The following is a 14,143-nucleotide window of genomic DNA, read 5'->3' on the forward strand; positions in this document are numbered from 1 at the left end:
TGCCAACTTGACATTGATCCCAATGGTAAAGCGGTGGATCAAAAGGTATATCGCTCCATGATTGGCTCCTTGCTTTACCTTTGTGCATCTAGACCGGATATCATGTTGAGTGTGGGGATGTGTGCACGGTTTCAAGCTGCACCGAAGGAAAGTCACTATGGGGCGGTCAAGCGAATCTTTCGATATTTGGCTCATACCCCAAACTTTGGCTTATGGTACCCAAGAGGGGCAAACTTCAAGCTTGAAGGATTTACGGATTCCGATTGGGCGGGAGACAAAGTGGATAGGAAGTCCACTTCCGGAGGGTGCCAGTTTCTTGGGTGCTCTTTGGTGAGTTGGTCTTCCAAAAAGCAAAGTTGTGTATCTCTCTCGTCCACCGAAGCTGAATATGTGGCGGCTGGTAGTTGTTGTGCACAACTCTTATGGATGAGGCAAACTTTAAAGTAATACGGTCTTATTTGTGACAAAGTGCCTCTTTAGCGTGACAACGAAAGTGCCATCAAGATTTCTCTCAACCCGGTGCAACACTTCAAGACGAAGCATATTGAGATTCGGTATCATTTCATCCGGGATCACATTAGGCGAGGAGAGATCGAGCTCAAGTATGTCAACACTCATGATAACCTTGCAGATATTTTCACGAAGCCCTTGGATGAAGCAAGATTTCGCGAGTTAAGGCATGAGCTAAATATCATTGAGTCGAGCAATGTGACTTGAACCCTTGCACGCCCCACCCCACTCAACTTGGTGTCTAGCTTAGATGTAGGCATGGACATAGGGGGAGTGTTGTTCTCTCAATGAACTCCCCCTCCCCCATTATGCATAAATCGATCAACCCTTTCACATTAGCCATTTTTGATGGTACTTGTGCTTCAAAGACGAGTGTTGGTCATGGGCCCAAGGATAATTCTTCGCGGTGCCATACCAATTGACTCAAACATAGGTGGCTCCGGCCACCGCCCTCTCCTGAGAGAGGCCAGAGCTTGCTCTGTTTCGTGTGTTTGTTTTTGTTTGAGTGGTTTCTGGTCCGTTGTTTGTGTGTGTGCTGCCTGGTTGGTCTTCTCTTTCTCTTGCCCTTGCTTTCGTTTTTTTAGCGTTAGCCGTGGGTTTAGGAGCAGTGTGGTTGCTGAAGCGGTACTACCGCTGGTGGCGAGCGGTAATACCGCTCCTAGCGGTACTACCGCCCTCCAGCGCGGTACTACCGATGTGAGGCGCGGGCCGAGTGTTATATCGGGGGCAGGGGGAGTTTTCTTCTCCCCCATACCCATTCGCTCGCCCCCTCGCTCTGTTCCTCTCTCCTCAGCAACCGGCGCCGCGAGAGGGCTCCGGCGGATCTCCCTCTCCGGGGCGCTCCTCTCCATTTCCTTCGGTGGAGTCGATCCCCACCGTTTCCTCTGCATGGATGCCGGTATTGCCCCTGTTCTCTTTTTCCTTTTGTCTAGATTTCCAATCTAGCTTCTTAGGGGCAATAGCTGTTGCATCTCTAGATTTTTGGCCAGATCTAGGCTTGAGTAGGATGGAGATTGCTTCTAGTCAGTTTGGATTAGTGTTTGGTTGGAGTATTTTTGAATTTGGTAGGACGGTAGTACCGGATCTGACCACGGAAGTAGGAAACTACTGTTTCCCCGCCTCGAGCGGTACTACCGCTTTCTCCAGAGCGGTACTACCGCTTGAAGCGGTACTACCGCTGAAGGGTCATGGTACTACCGCCCCTCTACCAGTTTCCGTCATACTCCTACCTCTCAATGATCTTTTTTCTCGTGTTTTGTGGCTCACGCTCGTTCTTTCTGGTTGTTTGCGTGTTTGTGTGTGTGGTTCCAGGTGATGAGGTTCCTGAGCATCAGGCTCGTCGTGTCAACCCCGGTCGTGCCTCGTCCAAGCGCTACCGCACCACTGAGCCTGCCGAAGGATCTTCTAGTGCTCCACCTCCTCCTCAACTGCAGAAGAAGCCTGGGGTCAAGCCAAAGCCAGGCAAAACCGTGCCAGAAATGCCGCCCAAGGAGTTCTGGGCAAGGCGCCGCCGCAACCCGTATGAGGACGACCAAGATCCCACTTTGGTCAACCATCCGTTCTGAAACAGGTTCCAGTTTGCCATCTTCTTTGATGTTCTCAAAGCCAAGAAGAATCTCTATGTCAACATGCACTCCATCGACACCGAGCATATGGAGAACGATCCTGAATACTTTGGTGAAGCTCTTCAGATGTGCACTCAACTAAACATTCCCGGGATCATGCAATTCAACAAGGACTATGATGCTGATATTGTGGCCCAATTCTATGCCACGGTTCACCTTGGGACTGATGAGGACAGGACACTGACTTGGATGACCAATGGCAAGTTGCTTTCATTCAAGTGGAAAGCTTTCATGGAGTTGATTGGGGTGGAATATCTAGGTCTTGAGTCTTCTGTCGGCTTTCGCCCCCATCGTCGCGCCAGTGCCACTCACAAGCAAGCCCTATGGCCCTACTGCACTCTGAGGATCAACCCTGAGACGAAGAAGGAAACCTATGAGCTGCCTGCCTATCTGGATATCCTTCACAGTATCTTCAGAGAGACTCTTTTCCCTCGTATCGGGAATCTGGACCAGGTTCACTCCTATCTCGTGGACATGCTTCTCTTCTGCCAGCGTGAGAAGGGACAGAACACCGGAGAGTCCTTGGATATCTCTCATGTTATGTGGTCTGAGCTGCTATCTGCTATCTCTGAGCGCAAGTGCCCGATTTATGGTCCGTTCATCATGCTGCTCATTGAGAAGGCCTGGGATCATGTCTATCCCAAGGTGTTGCTGGAGACTGGAGAGTTGGTCTCTCACGATGTCAAGCGTCTGAGGAAGAAGGATAACTGGGGCACTCGGACCCCTAGGACTGGAGTTCCTTCATCTGCTGCTGCCATGGAGACTGAGGAGGAGATTGGGGCTGAGGCTGAGGATGAAGATGATGACTACGTGCCTTCTGAGGCAGAGCCCTCTTGGGCCAAGAAACTCAAGCTCAAGGTGAAGAAGTTGTTCTGCATGGAGTCTCACGGTCAGTACATGACTCATGTGGCTGAGAAGAAGGCCCGAGGTCGCCACAAGGAGCCCATGCGTCAGATGGGTGCTACTGTGATTAGTGGATCTGAGGATCAGCTTACCGAGGAGGAGGAGTGGATTCAACAGCACTGCCCGTGGACCGATTCTGATGCCGAGCACTTCCAGACTGACGACGGTGGTGCAGATGATCCCTCTGAGCTCTGATGTGTGTGTTCCTCGTTTGCTCTCACTTGGAGCCGTAGCAACACTCCCTCTCCTTTTTGGTGTCTCGATGCCAAAGGGGGAGAGAGTTTAGGGATTTGTGCTTTGTGCTTTGTGTCTTCCGTCTTCTGTGGTTGTGTTTTCCTCGCGTTTGGTTTGTGTCAGTGAGACCTAAGTTGTGTCAGTGAGACCTAAGCTCGAGTCATATGGTGTGAGACATATGCTATCTTATCTTTCCAGTATCTTTATCTATGTCACTATCTAGCTTATGAGTTGCATGCTTATCCTGTTAAGTTATCTTTGCTATGCTTATCCTGTTAAGTTAACTTATGAGTTGCATGCTTATCCTGTTAAGTTATCTTTGCTTCTTTCTTTTACTCCACTTAGGTGGTTGGTCTCTAAAATGTAGGGGGAGCGTTGATCCTAGTATGTGTGCTGTGCAGTCCAAAGCACTTATCTAGATAGCACACATCTAGGGGGAGCTCATCTACATTTTAGGACGTTGGGGTTTTTGCGCTTGTTCTATATCTCTCTTTGCGCAAATCCCGTATTGTCATCAATCCACCAAAAAGGGGGAGATTGTAAGGGCATATTTATCCCCAATATGTTTTGGTGATTGATGACAATGCTTGTGCGGACTAATCGTGTGCGTTAAGTTCTTTCAGAGATTCATCCTTTGGCACGAGACGATTATCTCCCCTCGGTGTTCTTATTCAAGACGGTGTAGCTCCTTCGTTTCGTTGTTGGTGGACTAGTTTCGTAGGAGTCACCGTACTATCAAGAGGGGATCCGCTTTGGTAAGACTAGGGTGGAATCAACACGTACACATCCATATCACACCCATCATTTTTCTTTCTGCTTCATTGGAGCTGTCGTTTTCCCCTTAGTATGCTTTGCTCTGCCCCAGCGGTAGTACCGCGACCCATAGCGGTAGTACTGCCGAAGCTCCCCAGCGGTAGTACCGCTCTCCGAATGGTAGTACCGCTTGGGGTCTTCGGCCGTAGTACCGCAGTGCTTCCGGGCTACTGCCGCCTCAATTCGAGAACGATGTTTTTCGTGTCGGGTTTTGCGGTACTAAGGGCGGTAGTTGTGGCGGTAGTACCGCTCCAAGCGGTAGTACCGCGCCTACCCCCACGGTAGTACTGCCCTGGGGTCAGGGCCCTGTCAGCGCGGCAGTACCGCTGGGTTGAGCGGTAGTACCGCCCGGAGCGGTAGTACCGCCCTTCCCTAGCGGTAGTACCGCTCTGTGCGGGGCTGCTCAGTGGGATAATGGTTGGATTGATCCCTCCATTATATAAAGGGGTCTTCTTCCCCAAAGTTGACCTACCTCTTTCCCCCAAAGCTCCATTGTTGCTCCAAGCTCCATTTTCGCCCGATCTCTCTCCCTAGCCAATCAAACTTGTTGATTTGCTCGGGATTGGTTGAGAAGGCCCAGATCTACACTTCCACCAAGAGAAATTTGATTCCCCCCACTTATCCCTAGCGGATCTTGTTACTCTTGGGTGTTGAGCACCCTAGACGGTTGAGGTCACCTCGAAGCCATACTCCATTGTGGTGAAGCTTTGTGGTGTTGTTGGGAGCCTCAAAGTGTTGTGGAGATAGCCCCAATCTTGTTTGTAAAGGTCCGCTTGCCACCTTCAAGGGCTCCAATAGTGGAATCACGGCATCTCGCATTGTGTGAGGGCGTGAGGAGATTACGGTGGCCCTAGTGGCTTCTTGGGGGGCATTGTGCCTCCACGCCGCTCTAACGGAGACGTACTTCCTCTTAAAAGGAAGGAACTTCGGTAACACATCCTCGTCTCCACCAGCTCCACTCTTGGTTATCTTGTCCCTTTACTTTTGCAAGCTTACTTGAGTTGTATCTATTGCTTGCTTGTGTGCTTATTGTCTTTGCATCATATAGGTTGTCCACGTAGTTGCACATCTAGACAACCTATTTCATTGCAAGGTTTAAATTGTTAAAGAAAAGTCTAAAAATTGTTAGTTGCCTATTCACCCCCCCTCTAGTCAACCATATCGATCCTTTCACCTTCTTCCCTCAATCTTTGTCTCCGATACAAAGACTAGGGAGGGAGCTTCTCTCTTCACCAAGTCGTGAAGTTCTCGAACTGTCTCCGGGTTCCCAAGCCCGTGACAGTTCCATGATATGCAATTCATTGCTGCTCGCGGGGCTGGATCTCAGCCTCCGTGTGGAAAGTTGCATCTTCTTCCTGTGCTTTCTTCTTCTTCGAATCCCTGCTATCCTCCCATGAACCAGACGATTCCTCCTCCTCATCACGGTTTCTGTATCTTGCAGTAGCATAGGCCCGTTTCCCCCGCCTCTTCCAGCTGAAATATTCATGTCGACCCTGCGATAGATGGATGCCCCTCGGCCCGTCCTGCCTCCTCTGCCGTTTGCACCTCTCCCCCTTGCATTGAACTGATAAACCGTATGCTTAACTCTGCCAGCGATTGGTTTCTCCGGCGAGTTCACCTCCAGTCTCGGCTCTACATCTTCCTCTCTTTCTCCCGTTTCCTTCTGTCCACCCATATCTCCGGTGGCCTCTTGCTTGTAGGTTGGTGCTCTGCCCCAACTCTTATTCTTGCTAGCCACGAACTTGAGTGCCTCCCTGTATGGCGGTCTTCCATGCTCATCCCTCCCAGCAGGTGTTGGACATATTAGTTCAGCATGTCCCAACAACCCACATGAGAAGTAGAAATATGGCAAGTTCTCATATTGGATATCAAAAAAATTCCGTTTCCTTTGTTTTAGCCCTTTCGAGTTGCACCCAGCGCATCAGAGATTCATCTACTTTGATCCAAGCCCTAAACCGGAGGCAATCCCCAGAGGCAAATCCTTTCTCATCCGCATCCAGTGCTACCACCTCTCCCACCATGCCTGCAATACGCTTTGGCCACGGCAGACATAACAGATTAAACGGGAGGTTGATCACCCGCGCCCAAATCTTGATCTTATCGAACTTAAGCTCTGAAGGACGCGATCTGATGTTAAACCTCTCTAAACCACACAGTGCTTTACCACCATCCATGGACCTCCTTCAAAGATCCGATCACAGTCCCGCTTGATAGCGAAACTAGCTAGAAAAACATTCTCTCCTTTTGGCCGGAAGCTTAGACCCCTCGGGTTGCCCCACGCCGGGCGCAGGGCCTCCTCAATGGTATTGACATGAAACGCCTCCCGAAACAAAACCTTCCCGATTAGTGCACAGGGTTCTTCGATCCTCTCTTCTTCCTCCTCATCAATCACACGCTTCGTTTTCTCCTTCTCCGTAAGATCCAAACGATCCATCATCTGCTCGACCGTCTCAGTCTCCTTCATCTTTCCCCTCCTTCCCCCCGTGGCGCTCGATTCCGCCATCAGTTCGCCCGGCCTCCCCCCGATCCCCTCCACCCAGTGACCCCAAGGGTGGGAAAGGACGCAAAGGTCCCCCCTTGATCACCTCGAGCAATCAAACTGCAGCGTACCGGCGATCGGAGAGCATATAAGCCGGCGATCTTCAAAACCCTAGCCTTGCGCCTCTGAGATCGCCTCGCGCACCGCCTCACCACTCGAAACCCTAGGATACCGGTTTGGGGCTACTCCGCCCTAACCCTGCGTGTCATCTACCTACCATGGTCCGCCTCCTCGCGTGAACCCTAACCCTAGGGTGCCCTACCGCTCTGAGGTCCTCACTGCACCCCCACCGCGCCCTCTTGGACAAGGTGAAGCTGATCGAGATCGACCTATTCGAGGAATCACCTCATCCACCTGGTTCAGTCATTTCCCCCCTATTGGTTCCATCATCTTCCTCCTCTCCACAACACAATGACAGACCTAGAGTCCTTGCATCGGGGTGTTAAATAGTTCAATTTGATCTAAAAATCATCACAATTTGATAAAAGAAACTCCTTGCTATGTCTCGAGCTTGCGTTGGATTTCCCCGAAGAGGAGAGGATGATGCAGCACACTAGCGTAAGTATTTCCCTTAGTTTTTGAGAACCAAGGTATCAATCCAGTAGGAGACCACGCGCAAGTCCCTCGTACCTGCACAAAACGATAGCTACTCGCAACCAACGCTTAGGGGTTGTCAATCCCTTCACAGTCACTTACGAGGGTGAGATCTGATAGAGATAATATTTTTGGTATTTTTGGTATAAAGATGCAAAGTAAAAAGTAAAAGCAAAAGCAAGTAAATAAAGTGATGGAGATTGATATGATGAGAATAGACCCGGGGGCCATAGGTTTCACTAGTGGCTTCTCTCAAGAGCATAAGTATTCTACGGTGGGTGAACAAATTACTGTTGAGCAATTGACAGAATTGAGCATAGTATGAGGTTATCCAGGCAATGATCATGTATATAGGCATCACGTCCGTGACAAGTAGACTGAAACGATTCTGCATCTACTACTATTACTCCACTCATCGACCGCTATCCAGCATGCATCTAGAGTATTAAGTTAAAAACAGAGTAACGCCTTAAGCAAGATGACATGATGTAGAGGAATAAATTCATGCAATATGATAAATACCCCATCTTGTTATCCTTGATGGCAACAATACAATACGTGCCTTGCAACCCTTTCTGTCACTGGGTAAGGTCACCGCAAGATTGAACCCAAAGCTAAGCACTTCTCCCATTGCAAGAACTACCAATCTAGTTGGCCAAACCAAACGGATAATTCGAAGAGACTTGCAAAGATAACTCAATCATACATAAAAGAATTCAGAAAAGAATCAAATATTTTCCATAGATAAGCTGGATCATAAACCCACAATTCATCGGTCTCAACAAACACACCACAAAAAGAATATTACATCGAATAGATCTCCATGAGAGAGGGGGAGAACATTGTATTGAGATCCAAAAAGGGAGAAGAAGCCATCTAGCTACTAACTATGGACCCGAAGGTCTGAAGTAAACTACTCACACTTCATCGGAGGGGCTATGGTGATGATGTAGAAGCCCTCCGTGGTAGATGCCCCCTCCGGCGGAGTTCTGGAACAGGCCCCAAGATGGGATCTCGCGGATATAGAAAGTTGCGGCGGTGGAATTAGGTTTTTGGCTCCGTCCCCGATCTGTTGGGGGTACGTAGGTATATATAGGAGGAAGGAGTACGTCGGTGGAGCGTCAGGGGGGCCACGAGGAAGGGGGCGCGCCCAGGGGGGAGGGCGCGCCCCCCACCCTCGTGACCGCCTCTGACACTTCTTGGAGTAGGTTCAAAGTCTCCTAGATCACGTTCGGTGAGAAGATCACGTTTCCGAAGGTTTCATTCCGTTTGGACTCCGTTTGATATTCCGTTTCTTCGGAACACTGAAATAGACAAAAAACAACAATTCTGGGTTGGGCCTCCGGTTAATAGGTTAGTCCCAAAAATAATATAAAAGCGAAAAATAAAGCCCATTATAGTCCAAAACAATAGACAAAGTAGCATGGAGCAATCAAATATTATAGAAACGTTGAAGACGTATCACTCCTCCAATAGCATTCGATTGTTGTACGATTAGTGTCTAATATATGTTGAAAACTAGAGGGGTGCCATGATGGTTCCCTCACTAGATCTGCCACTGCCACAATATCACTGGCATGCTACCACTTGTCGTCCATCATTATCTCCCACCAGTTGCAGCCCGTGTGTTGCCGCAACGCCTGAGCCACCTCCTTCGTTGAGTTGTTGCCGCCCCGCTCCGCCCATCCCTCGAAAACCCTCATTCTCCGGTGCCCATTTACCACCTCCCCTTGGCGAGGTTGGTGGGTGCGGCGTCTCGTCTATGGCTCGAGCTTTGTGTCCTTGTTCTCCATAAATCATCTCGAAAAAAGGATAATTGCCTCAAGACTAAAAATGCAAAAAAAAATCACAAGGGAAAATATATGTTGTGTAACTATAGAGAAAAAGCAAAACTTTAATTAATTAATAAAAGAAATAAAACGGTGAGATCTCATCTTTCCCGTCTATAGCTTGAGCTTTGCGCCTTCGTTTTCCTCCAGAAATCATCTCGGAAATAAAACAGTTGTCTAAAAAAACAAATGAAAAGAAACATATCAGAGTGAAAAATACATGTTATGTCGACAACGACGGCGTCTGTGGCGACTTCACAAATCTCAAAATGATATGCAGGCTCTTGGAGGTGTTTATAGGGGGTAGAGTGTGCGTGAAAGCGTTCATGGGGTGGGTGCATGCTCATGTATTTGAGCGACTTTGATTGTACTCTGCTAAAAAAAGCGTAAAAGAAATAAAATGCATTTGAGACTTAGAAATTGCATTTCCCCTTGACCACGGGTTGGACCCCGCGCGCCAGCCACCGATTCGCTCACTGCCGATGACACGCGGGCCCCACGCACAACCTCCATCGTCTTCGTCTCCGTCTGGGGCGAGTCGCGTGTCAAATCTTCCCATTATCCGCGCGATCCCCTAGCCATCTACCATGGCCCGCCTCCTCGCGCGAACCCTAACCCTAGGCCGCCCGGCCGCTCCGGGGTCCTCCCTGCAGCCCCACCGCGCCCTCTCAGACAAGGTGGAGCTGATCGAGATCGACCTCTCCGAGGAATCCGCCTCCTCCACCTCATCCGGCGACTCCGCGGAGGAGCCGATGGGGATGGGGCGCCTGAACGACGCCATCCGCGGTGTCCTAGTGCGGCGGGCCGCTCCGGAGTGGCTCCCCTTCGTGCCTGGGGGATCGTACTGGGTGCCGCCGATGCGGCGGCCGCTCGGGGTGTCCGATCTCGTCGGCACGGTCGTCTACAGCGCGAGGGGCGCCGTCGATACGGCGGAGATGGCGAGAGCCACCATGGTTAAGGCCGCGATGACTAAGGAGGAGGCCATGTGCTTCACCACGCAGCGGGGCTGGCCGTCAGAGGCCTATTTCGTCCAAGGTGAGGTCGATGAGACTTGTTTGGATTGCGAAATGATGATGTGTTATGGGTGCATAGCCTTGGAGCTGAGCTGCCACGTTTAATCTGTGGGCGAAGCACGGAAGGGCGCATCTGCCCCTGGCATCCAAAATGAATGCTAAAGCCGGAAAATTCAAACACGTACAATGATGTCTTACCATTCTCTATCCTCTAGCTGGATACTTGACCTTCTGCAGTTATAAATCATGGACCATTTGGCGCTTTATAACATGTTCTTGGAATTCTGTTTCTCCCCCAAGTGAAATCAATCCTAATCAACCATGATAGACTGTGCATATCATTAGCTTTGGGTTATATATTATGCGGTGCCTGATAAATTGCTCGCTATGGACATTTGATATGTGTTTGGATGATTTAGTTTATGCAAAATATATATTATTATTTTTCTGCTGTACCACTTCCACCATGTGAAATTTAGTATGGGAGATATGCTACCTGATGAAACATGTATGATAGGCCATTTTAATAGGTATAGGAAGTTATGAGGATTTTTCCATAGTAGATGACAAATGACATAGTTTGTGGGATACAGAAAACTTCTGATAAATCATTTTTCTCTGTTCCATTTCATGCTTTTGCCTGTACTATTATGTTATTCTGTTTTGCTGGTTCACCAAATTCAACTGCATGGTTATAGTATCATTGCGTACACTTTCAAAATGGATAGTGCAGTTAGTGATTGTGATATTTTCTGGAATGCACATCCAAATACGTGTCACTGTGCTGTAGCGATCGTGATTGTTTAACTTAATATTGTTTTGTTTAAGATGAATACTCCTTTTGTTAGCTCATGCAGGCCATGATGATTCTACTAGCTGACTGTAATTTTTATGCAGTTTTATGTTAATTGGCATATGCATCTGCATTTCTGCAAGTTATTTGTCTTTGCCTGATGAATCTTAACAACCTAACAGACCTCCTAATCCACAATTTAATACTGGAAATTTTGCCTTTCTGGTTGAAGATAATTAATCCATTCAAATTCAATGCAGTGTACATAGGTCGGATCACCATGACTTTATAGTGTATGTGGATGCTCTGAGATCCTCCACATAACTGTTATGCGAAAAATACTTTTTTTTCATGAGGTAGTCATTTATTTGATCTAGTGTCTTTAAATTAAGTCTTGCAAGTTACTAGTGATCCTAGTAGTATAACCAGGCCCAGGAGTGGTGCCCTTATGTAATAGAACATTCTTCAGTTGGAGGTTTAACAGTCAGTATTCAGTGAGGTTATAACTGGTATGAAAATGATAATGATTCGCATACGACTTAAATGACTTCATATGTATGACGGTCGTACAACGAAACACCATAACAGTAGCAATACTGAAAATCCTGTATACATGCTATACTAGCCTCCATGCCCATATATACTCACAAACATTCATCCTGTTTCTTATGCTTTATTTGTGTTCAGTATATTTAGGTTTTGAACGTTGTTGGTCTGACAGACATATCCTTTGATCTCCTCTCTAAGAGAAGAGAAAGGTCCAAAAACTTGATTTTTTAAGGAGAAACCTTGACTTTTGGTAGAGTCTCTTGTTGTTTTCTATGCAGCATCTAATTATTTTTAAACATTTTTGTACTTGACCAAGTAATATTAGCGCCATAAAGGTGCTTATATTTTAATTTGTCTAGACAACGGTTATAAGCAGATCGGTAGACATAGAGAAGGATATCCTGGTGGGCCTTAGAATTTGGACTTGATGTGTGAGCAGGCTTCTTCTTTTCCACTCTAGGTAGAGGTTGCTGATATTGGTTTGTCATGTGATGCCTGTTGTGTCGTACAACCATCATAAAAGAAATATTGAAACATCAGACATCATATATATAGTGGCGCCAAAATAAAGAAAACCTGGGTTGGTTGAGACATCTAGTCATGTGTTCGACAACTAAGGAGTTGTCTTATAAACATTGGTGGGTTGGACATTTGATGCTGTTTTCCACTATTAGAATTATGTAGGGTATATATATTGGGTCTAGCATACTGCGCTACTGCTACCTTGAGGCCCAAAATGGTTACAACTGTCTTGTACCAGATATGATTTGGTGTGTGAGGCTTATGTTGAGTACTGTCTGGTTTTGAGTTAGATTTATGTTTTGGAAGAGGTGATGGACTGAGTGTAGTTTGATTACATTGGTTACAGATTATCCATGAGTCTTATGAGTTAATAGATGCATGTGCATGCAAGACCTTGATTGTTAGATTGGAACTTCCCCTTTTGGCTGTGCTCTTCATTATTGTTTGGTAAGCTAATAATTAGTTTCTGTTAAAGGGAAAGTTTGGCATCCAGTGAAGAAGTCAAGGAAAAATGCTAAAACTGATGATGAGGAAAGCTAATTTGTCCTTGCAAGTTTACCTGGGGTAAGTTTGTTCACATTCCTTAGGATAATGTTTTAGTTACTCTATTGGTCTAACTGTCATTGGTATTCTATGCCACCATTTGATTTGAACTCTAGCCTTTAGGTGTGTCTTGTTTTATTGTTGTCACATTATGCCGCCATCTACACATGATATATCCTTTTCGTGCATGCTCTGATGATGTCAACACTAATACCCTTTTTGCTGGAAAGAGTAAAATAATACAGTAGCTTACTGCAGTTCATTTGCGATAGACTAGAGTGGATAACTTGCTGGCTCCGATTATCATCACCTGGAATGTTACTATTGCCACTTTTGGGCAAGTGTTATTACGGATAATGTGATGCAGGGGCCCTTGCTGATTGACAGTCGTCGACTAGTGTTTACCTTAGTTTATCTAAAAACATCCGTCCAGTAATCCAGTATAAACCATTCATAGTAAGAGAACATGACTTGTTACCTAACACTCAAATTGAATACCTATGAAATAGTTTGGTAAGGAGTCATTTTCTCTGCGACCTGAATGAGCTTTTGTCTGTTCTGAGCTTCATTCAGAAGCAAATCTGAGCCTAAGATGTTATGTTGTGCAGATCCCCAGGTGGACACAGGAAGACTCAGCTCGGAGAAGTAAAACCCTGCTGATGGCTGTACATATAGACGATATAGGTGTCTTAAGAGACCCTAGCGACAATAATGAGCCGCCTCATTGCCCGTCTCTTCTTGGTAGATCATGCGTGCTTAAGATGAAATATGATGAATTTGTATTACAACACAGCCTAGTGTCATGTGCCCTTTGACTGCTCTCTGAGCTGAAGTTGTATGATGTACCAACTATTCTTTGTGGATTATTTCTGCTTGTACGGGCACCCGTCAGCTCCACGGGTTGTCGGCGTCAGTTGGTAATGTTAATACAGATTTCTTGCCGAACCTGTTGTACGTTGCCTCTTGCTGCAGAAATCAACTGTTTTAGTCGGTTGTTGATGCCCTGGAGTTTGATCGCAGGCATATTTTGCGCAGGAAAAGAAGACTGTTCCTTTCTGTCATTTCCATGTCGGCCACTCCAAATAAACTCTGTGGTAATGAATGCTTCTTTTTCTTTACTAAAGTTTGAAGCCCTGGTAGATCATATACTAGAGTACTAGACTAAAGTCAGTAGCGTCTTGATCAGGGAGAATATTGGTATAGACAAAGGTACAGTACTATGTCGGCATCGTTGGTTTTGAGAAGTGTCTTTATTCTTTTATTTATGTTGCGACCGTTAGGGTGATGTTGATGAAATGCGTACAATTCTAGGTGATGTTGATTTTGTACAATTTTGTTGGTGCGATTTGTTCCCGTTTATAGCAGTGGTCGACAGATAAGTAGTGTTATAATTTTCTACATGGGGCAGGTGGCGCGTCGCGTCACTCACCTAAGGCCCTCCACTATGTAGGCCAAAAGTGGTGCCAAATTCACCTTTACTTCATTTGGCACCGGTGCTCTCCATTGCCCAAGCGCTGCCATAAAAAAATTTCTGGGAACCGGAGCATCTACTTGCTCCGATGCCAGAACCAACAAAGCAATAAACTAAGCCTGATGCTCAAGGGAAGAAGCGGCAGTGAGCAGGAGCAAGACGCTGCTAGTGGGGCAACTGTTGCTGATATACACTTGTTTATATG

At 47.0% G+C, this 14,143-nt stretch overlaps 1 protein-coding gene across 1 annotated transcript; it reads left to right on the plus strand.

Moving 5' to 3' along the window:
• The first annotated feature begins 9,579 nt into the window (after positions 1-9,579).
• LOC119365449 lies at positions 9,580-13,414 on the plus strand. The gene is made up of 3 exons (XM_037631081.1): positions 9,580-10,082; positions 12,400-12,488; positions 13,076-13,414. The coding sequence occupies exons 1-2, from the start codon at positions 9,635-9,637 to the stop codon at positions 12,462-12,464; spliced, it is 513 nt and encodes a 170-aa protein (XP_037486978.1). The 5' UTR covers positions 9,580-9,634; the 3' UTR covers positions 12,465-12,488; positions 13,076-13,414.
• The last annotated feature ends 729 nt before the right edge of the window (positions 13,415-14,143 follow it).

This window comes from Triticum dicoccoides, chromosome 2B (assembly GCF_002162155.2).
Source record: "Triticum dicoccoides isolate Atlit2015 ecotype Zavitan chromosome 2B, WEW_v2.0, whole genome shotgun sequence".
Classification (NCBI taxonomy): Eukaryota; Viridiplantae; Streptophyta; class Magnoliopsida; order Poales; family Poaceae; genus Triticum; species Triticum dicoccoides.